This window comes from Rissa tridactyla, chromosome 9 (assembly GCF_028500815.1).
Source record: "Rissa tridactyla isolate bRisTri1 chromosome 9, bRisTri1.patW.cur.20221130, whole genome shotgun sequence".
Lineage (NCBI taxonomy): Eukaryota > Metazoa > Chordata > Aves > Charadriiformes > Laridae > Rissa > Rissa tridactyla.
In genome coordinates this window covers 39,119,763-39,135,484 of record NC_071474.1, presented here as the reverse complement: position 1 = coordinate 39,135,484, position 15,722 = coordinate 39,119,763, and the positions used below count along the sequence as shown (strand labels likewise).

Genomic DNA, 15,722 nt, shown 5'->3' with positions numbered 1-15,722 from the left:
TCACCTTCTTCTTGGGTACGGTTACTTGGCTGTAGCTATCCAGCTCTTCACTAGGATCCAGCCTGCATTTGTGCCATCATTCACATGCAGGTGAGGGGTTTGCTCAGCTCAGTTCTTAGCCACTTAGTTGTTTCCTTTTGGTAATTCACTCCAATCCAATTCCAGACAGCTAATTACAGAGTAATTTTATACAGCCTTTGCTGATCAGAACTGGTTCCTAATATAAAGAAGCCAAGTGATTAGTAACTGCCAGTATCTCTTCCATGCTTTCAATCTGTGGAACCAAGACACGGATTCTTCACAATTTAAAACAAAAACAGGTGTCCTTTTGTTTCTAATACCCCTGTGGAGTCCTGAGAGGTCAGCTTAGCTGTAGACCACAGTTATTTCCCTTTGACACTGACAGCAACTGTCACAAACACCACCAGTGGCAGAGCCCAGGTACCTGCTGTTACCAAGTGTGCTACAGTTCAGAATGACACATTTTCAGTTGAAGGCAGACCAGGCCCGATTCCCCTTGCACTTGAACCACAATGAATCAAAAACAGAACTGCTGTGGTCAGAAAGGTGTGCAATAATCCCCTGTGCCCAGTCAGACTCCATACCTCAATAAATCCAGCAGAGGAAGTTCCAAAATCACCAGGTTACCAAATGCAGGGCTGTCTGATACTTAAAAAGACAAGAACAAGTCAGAGAAGCAATTCACAAAACAGCGCAGGAATCTCCCTACTGCTACATCTGTTTTGTAGTGAACTTCTGAGCTATTAAGGAATAGCCGTGAGCACACAAGCACATTAAAAAATGTACTACTACCGACTTTTACCTATTGATAGGCTGCTTCACTTAGTCAGGAGAACAGATACAGATGCTATAGATTTCTACAGTTATGCCTATTATAAAATTTTTAGTGTATTAAAATGGGTGCATTAAAGGTATAGTCTGATAGTTCAGTCAATAAGGCTGAACATGGGCAATCACTTTATATACACAGAACAACCCACCACCTTTCCACCATCATTTCATCTCCCCATGCCTCAGCTCTCCATGTAAAATGATGGCAGCCGCAAAAAGTGTTATAAAGTTGAATACGATGAAGCAGCAATCACTTACTCTAGTTGTGGAACAGTGAGACAAAGATAACACAGAGATTGCAGCAGAGCCTCCCTTGCACATTACTAGACAGTTCACACTTTTCAAAGTTTAGTGACTTTGGTCCCTGTCTGTAAACACTGAAGTGATTTGGAACTAGCCATAGTACCTGCAGCGTTCGGGAAGAACTGGGTATCTCCCTATCCGCACAAAGGAACCCCAGAGGACTTCAGACAATACTGAAGACACATCTGGTGAACGCTCATTTCTAAAGTAATCATGATAATTAATTCATATACAGAAAAAAAAATCAGAAAAAGATTTTTCAGTATTCATTTTGAAGTAAACCCAGGTTTATATTTAGGGGTTAAACAGGTAAAATGCTAAGTGTATATTTCACAGGTACAACCCATTTTACAGTCATAAGTGGTAAACATCAACTATGAAGTATTTTAACCACATTCAGCTTCCCCAGAGATAATTCATTAGCAAAGTCCAATACGTAGCAAAGACAGTATGACTATTCCAATTTTACTTATGAATAAATGAAGCACAAAGATATGGTGATTTGTCCTAGTGGGACAGCAGAGGAACCAGGAATGGAGTCTTCCATGTCTAGTCCAACATCCTGTCCTGTTAGCCCCTATACAAACTAACTGTGAAAAAAAGAGAGTAATTTTCCCTCTGGGAATGCGCAACCATGATAGAGGACTGACATCCCTCAGAAAGAGTCAAAAAGGAATCCTTAAACAGAGACACAAACTGGGCTATTTATCTATTATCTGGCGCTTTGTTTTAAGAATGCCAAGAAAAAATAAATTAATATTGAGTTGGTTTTATATATCTTTGGACTTGTGGGCCCCTAGGCTCTACCAGGTTTTTAAGTTTTTCTCCATAAATGCAAAGACTAGAAAATTTTAGAAGTTAAAATACACATTCTTTATCTTCCAGAAGAGACCAGAGCCTCATATAATTGTGACCCCAAAAGAGGTAGCTTTAGCAGACCCAGTAAATATTATAATATCGTAACAGCACTGCCAGAGGTACCCATGCAGCAAAGAGCTCTTCACTTTTCACCTAGAGAGTTTGAGAAATAGTGCATTGCAGCAGCTGCTGAAAGCACAATTAGCGCACTATGATTAGGTTGTTTAAGGTCTCTCTCACAATACTTTATCATATAATTTCAACAGGAACCTCTTACATGCCTGCCCTTCAAGAACAGTCTCCTTCAAGAACCAAATGCACGAAGGGAAGACTGGGGCGCCCACTTTATTTGCCTGCATAAAATAAAAGGCCTGCAGTGGGAGAAAAGAACAGATCAAAAATTAAGACTGCAAACGGATTTGGATAGGGACACAACAGTAGGGCACCTGCTGCAGGCTGGTTGGTCAGAATGAGCACAATGACAGCAGCACCCACCATCTCAACACAATGGCTTCCCCAGAGTTAGACAACAACATCCCAATTCTTATCTCATTTGTTTTCCAACAAATATTTTATTGTGCTCTTGAATATGCAGCACAGAAAGGGAAGCTGATTTGCCATGTATCGTGCACACATTTTTTTTACAAGCAGTCAGGTATGCCTAATCAGCAAAAAGCACTTACATTATTTTCAAAAGTTATTAACTGAAATGGGAAACCAGCATACTGTGATTCCATTACAAAAGAGTTACTGCACTCAAGTGCAGCTGGTATAATAAGTATCAACTGGCTTGAGAGAACATAGCTATAGCAATTAAGGCTCTGTCCCACAACATTCAGTCCTGCAGTTCCCCAGTATTTGCAGGATTGACACAACCTAAATCTAAACCCACAGAAAGAGAGAGAGGTGCTAATCTTCAAGTCCACCCAGATCTTCAGGCAGCTCTGTAAAACTGAAATACAACAAGATACCGATTATATTAATAATATGAAACAATCTGGAGAGGTACACTGGCATTAAAGCTGTTCAGCATCTTTCTGGATCTGGTTCCTAGAACATCAACCGAAGTTGACTCAGGGCTCTCAGAGTCACTTCTGCTTTATTCAAGTTCTCCACTTAAGTCTCTAGTAAGCAGTCATCTTTCTTCTTCAACCCAATAAAGATCCATGCTGAGCTGTCAAACTAACTCCTTGGACTTTCTTCAAGAAATTTTTCCTGTTAACCTCATAACATATTTTATCTCAGAACTTTCTTTTGAAATAAATATAGACAGGCTTTGTTTTCTAAGCCTAAATATTAAACTTAATTAAAATGTATTTATGTATTTAAAGCACTATAAAGAATGCTGATGCACATAACCAATGTGCCCTTAAAACAAACCAAGAAACACTTCAAGCACAGCAAATACCAGTCCCCCTCATGCAGTTGCAACTCTGCTGTCATCCACAAACATCCACATATGCTTCCTTTCATCTTTCAAACACTTTGTGGACAAGGTGAGCTTTATGATTCATCTGTCACATTTTACTTCGTACGGGAACCAAAGAAAACCAAGAAAGCAGTAGTAGCAAGGTTGGTTAAACATGAAATGATGAAAATGTCATTTATATCACACTCTTTTAGGGCATTTTTCAATGTCATTAGGCAGCAACTACAACAGAGGTTGTCCAGCTCATGACAAGACACAATACAACTCCAAAATACCAAGTCAAAAGTCCAGCCAGCAGTGTAAATGTGACTTGCCTGAGGACATCAAAAAAATACACGTGTGGTGGGTTGACCTTGGCTGGATGCTTGATAGACCAAGCTCCTCTATCACACCCCTCCTCAGCAGGACAGCGGGGGAGAAAATAACATGGAAAAAACTCATGGGTCAAGGCAAAGGCAGTTTAATAAAGCAAAAGTGAAGGCCACACGTGGGAACAATGGAAAACAAAAGACTTATTCCCTACTTCCCATCAGCAGGCTACGTCCGGCCGCTTCTTGTGAAGCAGGGCTTCAGTACACGTAGTGGTTGCTCCAGAAGACAAGTGTCATGATAACGAATGCCCCCACCCCCTCCTCCTTTCTCTTAGCTTTATTGCTGAGCAGACATCATATGGTATGGAATATCCCTTTGGTCAGTTTGGGTCAACTGTCCTGGCTATGTCCCCTCCCAACATCTTGCCCAGCTCTAGCCTCCTGGCCTTTGGGGGTGGTGGGAATGTTGGAGAGACACGGTTGTAATATATTCATCCTTGAGAATTTCCAGGTGTAACATTATTCACAATAATAAAATAGGAAGAGTGCTAGAAAACTGCCAACTAATAGAAGAAAGCATCTTGGAGTGATGCGCAAAAACACAAGATAGGATTGACTTTCTCATCCAGACATTTTTTGATTAAAGAAAAAAAATAATCTATTTTTATCTCAGTTTCAAAAGAGGAAACACCAGTAAAACTCAACTGTAGAAAGAAAAACAGCTTCCCAGAAGACAGCTCTGCTGAGGATGACACAGGAAAATACTTTTTGCAAAAAAACAGCCTGCGTCAGATGGCTGCTGCTGAACAAATAGCAAGGAGATAATGGTGCTTTATCTGCTGTTTGGGTTGTTCTTGGATTTGGTTTGTTTGGAATAGAAAAGTAACAAAACTTTGTCACTGGGAGATCTCACTGGAGGTTCCTGGGCCTGCTCTCCAAGATTCAGAGGCTCCTCTTTGTGCAAAGATAATATGTGAGTATAACCTGGGAAGGAAAGTTATTCCACAGGGTATTCCACAACAATCAGATTCCTCAATAAGGTTCTGACAAAGCTTCTTGTGGCCAGAGGAAATCAGATTGCTCAAATCCTGTTTCCTGGAATGGAAAGAAACTGTATAATAGACATTTGGTCCATAGCATGCGTAGAATCACTGTTCTTTCCACCATAAATGAGTCCCTAAGCCTTTGAACACAGGTCAGTTCTTCAGTATGTGAAGCCAAAAGTTGCTAAAAATACAATTGCAAACAGACAAAACAATGGCAGTGCCCTAAGATGTTGAACCATCAGGGAGTTTGTTAGAAAAAAAAGTGTCTAGATAATTCTTGAAATTCTCTAGAAGAGCAGGCAGGGGAGGGGAAAAAAGGCCCATTTGGTCAAGGAGCACAGCATAGACAACCACACACATGCACACACGCACCCATGTCATTCTTTAACAGAGAGCACTGAGCATAGCTAGTAAATTTTGCCGATTTAACTTAGACTTGTGCAGGACTGGCCGATGACCTCTGCACTGTACTACTCCCAGGCCACATCCCAATACTCCTATGATATACTAGAAAGTATTTTTTCCACTATTCACTATAACTGAATTGCCTTCCTCCATTATTGCAGGTGACTGTGCATACTCTGAAATATATACCATTTTAAAATGCTAAGTTTATCTACTTTAATTTTTTATAATTCACAAATGTTCATTTCTTACTGTAAAAGCTAACACTTTCAAAGCACAAACCACACATACCTTTACCAATGACTCAGAATCGTTTAGCAATAGACAGCTCAGAAGCAAATGCAGCAACTGAAGAAATGTCCTGGGATACAACTTCAAAAACTTCTGCACCTAGCAAAAGCACTAGGGATGTTGTTCACACAGATTTTTCCGCCACTCTGTGGATCAGAGATTTACAGACACTCCCAAAAGGCAAAAGCAATACATTTACAATATTTCCGCTACTTATAGCACACACAACCTGGTTACCTGTCAGTAAAAGCAAATTTATGGTACAGTGACTTAAAACCATAGGAAGCACACGCCTGACTGTATGTGAACATGGAGAAATGAAGTATTTCATTTTGTTTGATTTGTATGGAAAAAACCCCATATATTTAACATAAGCCCTTCTGTGTCAAACACTACTGAGTTCCCTCAGCCAAAGGCCCACATCGCCCAGGGAATTTAAGCAGCAGGAAGCCTTTGTCCATAACACGGGGTATGCTATTTTCCTTCAGTACACCAGGTAAACTCGCAGCAGATGGAGAAGACTAAAGGTTTTCACTCTCCATTCTGAGTTTGAGGTGTATGCGCCCAGCTCCCAGACCCTCCAAAAGGCTACAGATGGACCTTGTGTTTTCCACACACATCTTGAAAGGGGAAGATAACTTCCAAACCCCATTCCCCTAAAATGGCCCCAGCTGAAAACTACAGCCATGCATGGGGATGCAGGAGTTCAGTTACATGACCTCTCTCCCTTGGAACTGCTGGAAGTCTCTCTGTGTAGGAAGTAGTTTCCAGACCTCCTGTTGAGGTATCATTGCTATAACAGCGCCAACAACAGAATTCTAGCAGGAGCGGAATTAAAGATTTCCAGGAAAAACGGCTCAATCTTGCACGGTTTTGTGCATTTTCCCTGTGCTTGTCGGCACACAGCACTTTGCAAGGTCAGTCTTAGCTGAATTCAACAAGTTTAAGTTCAGCAAAGGCCACGGGGAGCCAAACCCCAGTGACACTTCTCCTCCTGTGTAAGCCAGCGAGTTCCCCCTCGTACTCCTCGAGCTCAGGCAGGTGCTGTCCCGCCTGCTCCCTTCTTCCCAGCAGCAGCGCAGGGGGTGAACGCGAGCCCCGACCCAGCAGCAGCAGTTCTCGACGAGCCGGGCGAGGCTCTCCCCCCATCCCGGCGAGCACCGGCACAACTTCAGCGCAGCCGCTCCAAACCCGCGCAAACCTTCGAAGGAGCCTTTAAAAAGTTGTCGCCGGGAGCAGGAGTGAGCGGGCGGCTTCGGCCCAAGGGCAGGGCCTGGCCCAGCCTCGCTGTGGGGCAACCCCAACCGGAAAACTCCCGGCCCGCCCGCCCGGGGGGAGGCCGCCACGGGCCCGGCCCCTGCGCGGCGAGCGGGGCCCGGCGCCACCCACCCCCGGCCTTGACGCCAGCGCGCTAATGAAATGCTAATGCTGGGGCTCGGAGCCGGGCGCTGCCCGCCCCAATAAAACCCGGCGCAGCGCGGGGGCCCTGCCCGCCGCCAGCCCGTCGCCATGCAGAGCGCGACCCCCGCTGCCCCGCCGGCTCTGCACCTCCTCACCTCCTACTTCATCGACAGCATCCTGGGCCGGGGGCCCGCCGCGGGGCGGCACGGTGAGGGACGGCGGGGCGGGCGGCGGGGCTGGCGACGGGGCGCTCGCCGCTCGCCACGGTAACTCCCCGCTTCTCTCCCCTCAGGCGAGGAGCGCGCAGCACCGCCGCCGCGGGCCGGCCGAGCGCGCGCCCCCGCGGAGGAGCCGGTGGCGACGGGGCGAGGGGGGCGGTCGCCCGGCGAGGAGGCGCAGCCGCCGGGTCCGCTGAGGAGAAAGCAGCGGCGGTACCGCACCACCTTCAGCACCTTCCAGCTGGAGGAGCTGGAGCGCGCGTTCCGCAAGTCCCACTATCCCGACGTTTTCACCAGGTAGGGGCGGGCGGGGGGCCGGGGGGGCCGGGCCGGCGCTGAGGCAGCGCGGCGGCTAACGGTGTGTGCCCCCGCAGAGAGGAGCTGGCCCTGCGGCTGGAGCTGACGGAAGCCCGCGTCCAGGTGAGCGGTGGGGCCGCTACGGCAAACAACGCCTGGTTCCCCCGCCCGCAGTCGGGCGAGGGGTCGGGGGGGTACCGTCCGCTTGAGTTCAAGGACGGAGAAATTGGGAAGGTACCTAAGCCACGGGAAAAGAAACAGCGGGTCAGGAGCATTCCCAAATGGCACTTCACACTCACATTTGCTGCCGCCTTCACGGGTCTAAAGGCAGGTGCCGCCTCCTGTTTTGAGATTATAAGAACGGTATTAAAAAAAAAAAAAAGTGGTTTTGCAGCAACTGAGGGGTTCTGTGGGGCATCCCAAGTTATTTACCTAGGCTTCAGAGAAACTTGCACGCTTTTCCTGCTCTAACTTAGCTCAGTAAAGCAGTCACACTTCTAAATGACTGGTTAAAACAAATAAAAGATTAATTTGACATTCATAGGACAGTCAGGCACTGTCCAGGAAAGTTTTATGGTCTAGCTGGGATGTAATAATAGGAACGCCGGTAGAACTTGAGCATACAGAAACAGGTACTCATCATCTCACAGCCTGCAGTTTTGTGGAACTACAAGTGACCCTAGTAGTTTTCCTGACTCTAAGCACTCATACTTAACGATCCCTCTTAAGAAGCAGTTTCTTTAGATTCATCTCTTGTATAAGCTAGAAATCCCTTTTCATAAAGAAACATTAGCTTAAAAAAAAAGTTTTTTCAAAATGTGTGAAGTATTTTTAAGCTCAAAATGACAATTGTACTAAATTTGGCTTGTGCTGCATATCAGATATTGGCTGAAGTACTGTTCCAGCACAGCTCTGGGTATGTGGATACTTGTGAAAGATTGAGAAGTGGTGCAGCTGCTCAGTGTGACAGCCCTACTTACTCCTGCAAAGCTTTGTCACTCTTGATGCCAGATCCTTGCTTATATATGTTGTTATTACTTCAGTCACTGGATCTGCAATGGTTTGCACTAGCTAACATCTCTAAAGCTGTAAGTTTTTTAGCTTTTTATTTTAATATGCACCATCTTCAGAAAAAGCCTTAGAAGTATGAACAGTACTCATAATTGACTCATCTGAGAATAGCTGGACGTACTTTTCATTTCTGTCTTGTAGACGTGGAGGAAATTATGTGCCTTTCCCTCTCCCTACCACCAACAGTCACTGAAATACCCCAATGTTTGGCAATTAGAGATGGCATCTACCCGTGGAAAAGACATGGATGAAGAGCTGTTATGTTACCCGTTACTGTTACATTCACTTTGTGGGCTATTTGCTTTGTAGTCCATTTGACCTGTGAAGGAATGGTAGATGGCAAAGAGGAACTCTTCTCCTAATGACTCACCTAAAAGAAATGGAAATGTTTAGGTTTGATGGAGTCAGAAAGGAATTAACAAGCTAATTCGCTTGCAACACAAGCAAAATACCAGAGTTGATGTATCCCCAGTGGATGGAAGGAGCCACAGAGAGGTGTGTTCCTTGCACCTCCTTACTCCTTGTCAGATCTTAACGCAAGTCTCCTGGGCACGAGCACACAGCACAGTTTGCTTAGGGTGAACTTCCAGTGCGCAGTGCCTCTGTCTGTGTATGTGTTCTTGTCCTACAGTAGACAGGGAACAACTTAGCCTGGACGGAAGAGGATGCATAGGAATGGATGCTACATAGATGGTGATGTACTGTACTTAAGCTGTTTTAATTCCCAAATATACTTGCCTCATATGCCCTTGCTCATAGTTGCTCTGGATGGTGTCCCATATGAAATGAAGACTTCCATACCTCTCCCAGGGTACCTGGCTAAACCATCTGACATTAAAAGTGGTATCTTTTTGTTTACTCAAGTGTAAACCCAGGAAACTAATTATACCAAATGCAATCAGACCACTTTGCCTCATTGTGTTTTCAAATTGAGATCTGTTTCTCTGCGAAGAGCCCTCAGTCAACCGGCTGAAATGGGTACCAACTACTACGTTGTCCCTCACTCTTGCATTTTGAGTTTTACGTGAAAATGAACAAATAAGAAAAAAAAATTGCCCATGAACATCTTATTTCAGCAACACTTCAAAGAGATCCCCCTCACCCACCCCCCGTTGTTTGTTTCTATAGAGGAAGGGAGATGGCAGCAAGAATCTTTGTATTTCTTACCTTGGGAAGGGAGTTGGTCTGAAAGTCTGCAAAACCTTTTCCTAATCTGAAGACACGTTGGGATGCTCTTTAATAGCATTCGCATCTGTCGTTGCCATTCTGCTTCTCATAATTCATCTTGTTAGGATGGGAGGAAAATAAGAAAAAGTTAAAGGGTATTTTAATTTCTTAATATGAGTGAAACATTACTTGGGTATTTCAGTACCATAAACTGCATCAGTGTTAAAACATTACCTTACAAATATAACTGATCTAAGCATCCTTGTCATATTTTCTGATTACAATCCTGTATTCAGCTACAGCAGAAACACGATACAGTTAGTCACATTTATGTGTCTTTTTATCATTGTTAGCTATTACATCAATTAAATAGGATACAATTTTAAGGAAAATTACAGCAAGAAAGCTATCAAATTTTACACGCTCACCTTTTTCTTTTTAAAAGACCTAAATCTCTTTTGTCAGATATACGTGGTGCTAGTAATTGCAAAAATAATCTGGGTAATATTTAGCACATAATTCAAACTTGATGGTTTAGAACTCATCTCTGTGTATTAAGTAAGGCATTTTTTCCAAAGTATCTTACCACCGATATTACAATCATGCCATAAAAATTTTAAGACTGGTATATCAGTTCCTGTTGTGTTTAGTTTGGCCCTTCAAATGTGTCTGAAAATAGACTAAAGGCAAGTTAAGCCTTTAATGGAAGCAAAGGAAAACTGCTTAACAAAAGTTCAAGATGACAAATCTGAATGTTAATGGCTATAATGTATGCACTAAATTTTGAAAGCTGTTTCTCATGTCAGTGTAAGGTATGAGGCATGCCTCCTTTAATCATTTGCATTGATGAGTTTGTACCTGTAACAAACTGAAAGCCATCTTTTTTCTAAAGATAATTATTAGATATCTGTGCTGGTATTTCCTTCCAATTTGATAAATACAAAATCTGAGAGATGACTCAATAAGTTTAGTTGTAAACCCAAAATCACCTGTAACATTAAAAAAGTTATCTTGCAGTCAAAGTGCATGCCTGAGTGATCAAATGGATTCGCTTTAGGACAGAGAAAGCAGAAAAGTAGACATCTCATTTCGTGTTAGGCTTCTTTATGAAGAACAGATTGAAGAACAATGCTAAGATTTAGTAAGGAAGTTAATACCTTTGCAGCATTTGTTTTATCCTTTCTAGGAGAGGCTTTATCTACATATCTGCAGTGTAAGACAGTTCACTGCCCTTTTAATTGGATTTTATTTTCATAGAAAATACTAACACCTTTGAGTCGGTGGTCTTTTCCTGTGAGATCTCAGATAAACTCCACTTAAAAATATTTGGGATTACTGGTTAACAGCAATTTAAAGTCATCTGATCCCAGTAATTGAGTTCATTTTTCTTACCAGACCCCTGTTTTAGACTAATACAGACCAAGTGTCTAGTCCTCACTGTTATGCAGGCATAGCCATCTGGTGTTTCACTGGTTCAGATACTCCCTTGTGAGACATCTGATCCTTTAAAGCCTGTGGTTGCTGGAGAAATGGCCAAAGAATGAGTCAGAGCACTCAAGAATTTTAAGTACCGACTTCAAAATTTTGATGTTCTGACTTTTCTTCTAAGGGTACCTCTCTGCTGACTGCCTGTACAGTGAGACAATTCTGTGTTACATACGTAACCTGAGGGGTATGGATCCGTCCTCCAGGAGGACAGTAACTCTACAGTGTAAAGATAATATATGCAATGAAAGAACTAGAGTAGTAATTCTTCATCTGGCTCCTGAGAAGCCCATAGTGAGTGCTATGGCCTTCTCAGGAACAACATCAAACTCAGGACAGCAAGGCTGTGGCATGCTACAGCCTCCTGGTTTGGGTATCAGCACCCTGGTGTGTGGAGGGCTTTCCTTCCAAACACACTTCTTAATATTCTGTAAGCACCTGAAGGTAAGTCACATCACTGGAGATGGTTATATGGCATGTCTGAGATTAAAGCAAGCAGTGAAGCTGTAAACCACCAAAACCTGGGGTTTTTTTTGAAATTTAGAAGTCTTTGAAAACATGTTTGGCTGAAATATAATTGCAGATACAAAAACCAACTATTAAAAAAATCATGCATTCATAGAACTTCTGCATCCAAAGATTTTTGTCATAATAAAAATTTCTATAGAATTTTACTATTTCAGAAACACTAATACCAAAGGAATAACTATTTTTAGCATCTGTTATAATTTTTTTTGAGACTTACATTTTTGCAATTTAATTTTATTATTTTAGTTTGTTTTAGTGACTTTGCTAGATTTTTATTTTGAAGTTATCTACATTGTATGGTAAAAGACCTTCATATTTCAAGTTTACCTTTGTCCTAAATCAGAAGTAAATTTCAGGAAGTCATAATTCTGTACATGACAGAAGTTGGTCTTTCAGTGACTCTTGTTCCTTGTGTTACCACTCTCTACAAAATATTGAATCATGATTGCTGCATTCAAGTATTAGACAAAGAACATGCTTGCAAGCAGCTCACTGAATTTCAACAGTAGTTATATACAATATATATACTATATATACAAGTCTTATATACAAGACTGCTGAATGAGATTATGGGCCACAGCTAATGCCTTTCCTTCCAGATCCAGTTCAGAATCCACCTTCAATGGCCTTCAGTGCAGAGGGGGCTAGAAGACCTGAGCAACTGAGTACATTTGGATATTGAGCATTCAACCGCAGCAGCATCCATTTTTAAATAACCTTGGTTTAGGTCCTCTCTCCTCTGTTTTAGAGCCGATGCTCTTCACTCTACTCTCTCCTACCATCCTAGGTCTGAAAGGTTCTGCTCAGTGAATACTAAAGAATAACAGTATGAGGAGTCAGTTTTCTGATCTGTAGATTCAATTGACTAAAGTCTTTAAAACATGTTTAATGGGCTAAAATAATGACTAGTCAGGCTTGAAGAGACAATATACTCAATGGCTTATTACACAAAACCAATACTTGCTAAAGCCCCTTTAGGAACACTTTGATACCCTGTTCTAATACTGCTTACTATATTTTCTAGTTCGGTATTGGCTTTCGCTGCAATTCAGTTAATCACTTTCATGTAACCATATGCTGTTTGCATGCATGGTAGATTAAAAAAGTTTCTCATTTTATTTTTGAATCCTGTGTATAAAAATGTATGGTCCATCTATCAAGATAAAAAGCACACACCATATATTTGGCCTAGTTACTCTTACAGTCATGATTAAGTTGCTTCCTGAGGTATCTGTACGGATATAGCCACCTCTTGAATGGCTCTGTTGAAATTTAATTTTCAATAAATAGCTTATGAAAGGAAGAATGATCATTTTTCATAGCTGATCATGAGTTCTCAGGTGATAGGTTTGTCTATTACAATGGCTTTAAAACATATGGGACTATTCAGTCAGAGCTAGAGAGTAGTCGAATTTACAATATTTATAACTGATTTATTTCTTAATAAACCCTCTAAGGCATTTATGAATGGATCTTTAACATTAAATAAGTGGGTTTTGGTTTAACAGTAAATATTTTGTCGCCTTTATCACTGCATGCAGTAGTAGCTGGTAAGACAGACTGCAGAGTAAGCTCAGCTAATGCCTTTATAATTTCTTATTGAAGGTCTGGTTCCAAAACAGAAGGGCAAAGTGGAGGAAACGTGAAAAAAATGAAATTCTGGGGACTGTTCCAGGAATCTCCTTAACGCACCCACTTGGTCTATTTTTGGATGTTCCACTGAGTCATTCTCCCCTCCTAGATCACACGTGGAGGTCAATGCCTCTTTCAACATTGGCTGTGCCATCCATGTCTCCAGCCTTTAGTCCTTCAACCCTAGGGCCATTTGGCCTCAGCAGTCTTACCTGGACTTCTCTCTTCAGAAATCCTATTTTAAATCCACATTTTGGAAGGTATAGAATTGCATTTTTTTTCATCAATCTCAAAACTGTTAAAAAATACTGCATTTTTATTAGTTTGATACTCACATGTTCTCAATAAATGTGCTTCCATCGTTAAACTTACTAAACTGGGGTTACTTCCTGTGTAGGATCACTTGATTAGGAATAGCAAGATGTAGCTTTAAGTCATGCTAGTAAAAACTTAACATGTAATTGCTCTTTGAAGAACAGTTGTGCACACTTACCGGAATTTTGGTCTCATTGAACTCTAGTCTTCACATAGACTCCTGTAATCTAGGTGGCTCCAGGTCCATCCTTATCTGACTGACACGCGTTATACACCATAAAGATGTGACTGCAGACAGACATGGCTTGTAGGTGATTTGACAGAATGAAGGTATTACACATTGCTTCTCAGAGACCAGGAGCCTGGTTACATATGCAAGAGTGACACAGCTCTAGAAAGAGAGATTGAGAGAAAGAGATCTTCCAGTCCTTTTCCCTTGGCAGGTGCTGTTCTCTCAACACGTACAACAAGCCCACAGCAAGCCGCCTTTTTTTTTTCTGTAGTCAGATACCTAGAACTCCAGCAATTCATTTCAGCTGAACCTGCTGTCTGGGCTTTCTTGCCCAGCAACCTGAAATTTATCAGCAAAATGCTGCTGCAGCACACCCTATAAGACAGGAAAAAAGCATGTGTGCGTGCGCACATATACATATAATAGGCATGTATATATGTAAGTGTATATATATATATAAAAGAAGATAGCGCTCTCCTCTTGCTGAAATTACAGCTTGTATCAGTTCCACATTAACAGACAGAAAAACACTGCTTTTCATATGGAGTAAACTTGTCTGAACAAATTGGCTGCATAAACAGCCACATAAATTGGTCTTTTTATGAGGTGGTTTATTGCTTTCACAGAACAGGCTGATCTACAGCATCCAAGGTTTGTTTAGAAAGGATTTAGCATTAGGAGTTAAGCAATTGGTTGCTGTTCTAGGTATCTGCATGATCTGATCATCGCTCATTTATTTTAGTTAAAAGTATTTGGTTTCTTGTTTTGGGTGGGGCTTTTTTGGTTGTTTTTTTAAGGACAATGCTATACTGCAAAATAAAGCTAAAATACATTCTGGAAAACAAAATGTACATTTGGAAGAAACTGGAAATTTTGGCACAATTTTTTCTAATACTTTGGGTGGGGGAAGCTGCAACTTAGTATTTGTTCTCCAAAACAATTCTCAATTTGGATAATATTGACTTCTTTCAAATACAGGTTTCTCAATGCTTTAAATCCTCTCATGACAACAGCTTCAGTACTAATGAAAGCTCCTGGACCCCCGTCAGACCCTGCTTTTACTGCCTTCACTGATCCAGCAGCAGTTGAAAGGAAAACGTCAAGCATTGCAGCACTAAGACTCAAAGCGAAAGAACATTCAGCACAAATCCCTCAATTAAACCTCATCTCCAGTCTTACAAACACTAACAAAGAACTTTGTTAGGAGCTCTCCCACAGACTACAGCCACGGAGGGGAAAGTGAATGCCTTCTCCAATAAGTAGCTCCTGTTCGAGAGACACGTTTAAAAAAAGAAAGAAAACACACAAACGCAGAGTTGTAGTTCCTCCATCTTCAGTAACATACCAAAAGGAAATAATTCTGCTAAAAATTGGTTTCCTTTACTACAACATTAAATCAGGTAGTAAATTGACTTGTATAATTTCTGACACTATAGAAATAGAAGCAGGAACTATCTCATCTTTGTAATTCGAGTTAACATGAATCTGAAGCTTTGAAATCCCCAAAGTCACCAGATGCTAGTCCAGAGGTTCAGAATTCTTTGTAGGAATAACTTCAATCTTCTAAGTAATTCTTAATTCACTTCTCAGGAGGAACTCTTACATACAGTACTTGAGACGTAAGAATCAGTACACAGTTATTAACTTTGAAACCATGCTTCATGTTGAAGTGCAAATGCCAGTGAAATTTTGCATTTTAGACAGCAGGAATGAGATGGGGAGTATTTTCAGTACAGGCTTTTGATTCAGAACTAGGTTTGTATAAAGAGTACCTTGTTTCAAACTGAAAAAAAAAAATGTTTGCTTCATGTTCAAGATGGCAGTGTTTTAATAATTAAAAAAGTTTAACCTTTGTATATGAAAACTGTATCCTGTAAAAGT

At 41.7% G+C, this 15,722-nt stretch overlaps 1 protein-coding gene and 1 long non-coding RNA gene across 4 annotated transcripts in view; one reads left to right on the top strand and one right to left on the bottom strand.

Moving 5' to 3' along the window:
- The window catches only part of LOC128915059 (uncharacterized), a 42,623-nt gene extending 42,415 nt beyond the window's left edge, over positions 1 to 208 (bottom strand). For all 3 annotated transcript variants that reach the window (XR_008468513.1, XR_008468514.1, XR_008468512.1), the window contains exon 1: positions 5 to 208. This is a non-coding gene — a long non-coding RNA (uncharacterized LOC128915059). The remainder of the gene's footprint in view (positions 1 to 4) is intronic.
- A 6,796-nt stretch (positions 209 to 7,004) lies between these two features.
- On the top strand, positions 7,005 to 15,363 carry ESX1 (ESX homeobox 1). Its single transcript, XM_054214764.1, has 5 exons — positions 7,005 to 7,104; positions 7,189 to 7,411; positions 7,489 to 7,534; positions 13,268 to 13,554; positions 14,820 to 15,363. The coding sequence occupies exons 1-5, from the start codon at positions 7,005 to 7,007 to the stop codon at positions 15,043 to 15,045; spliced, it is 882 nt and encodes a 293-aa protein (XP_054070739.1). The 3' UTR covers positions 15,046 to 15,363.
- The last annotated feature ends 359 nt before the right edge of the window (positions 15,364 to 15,722 follow it).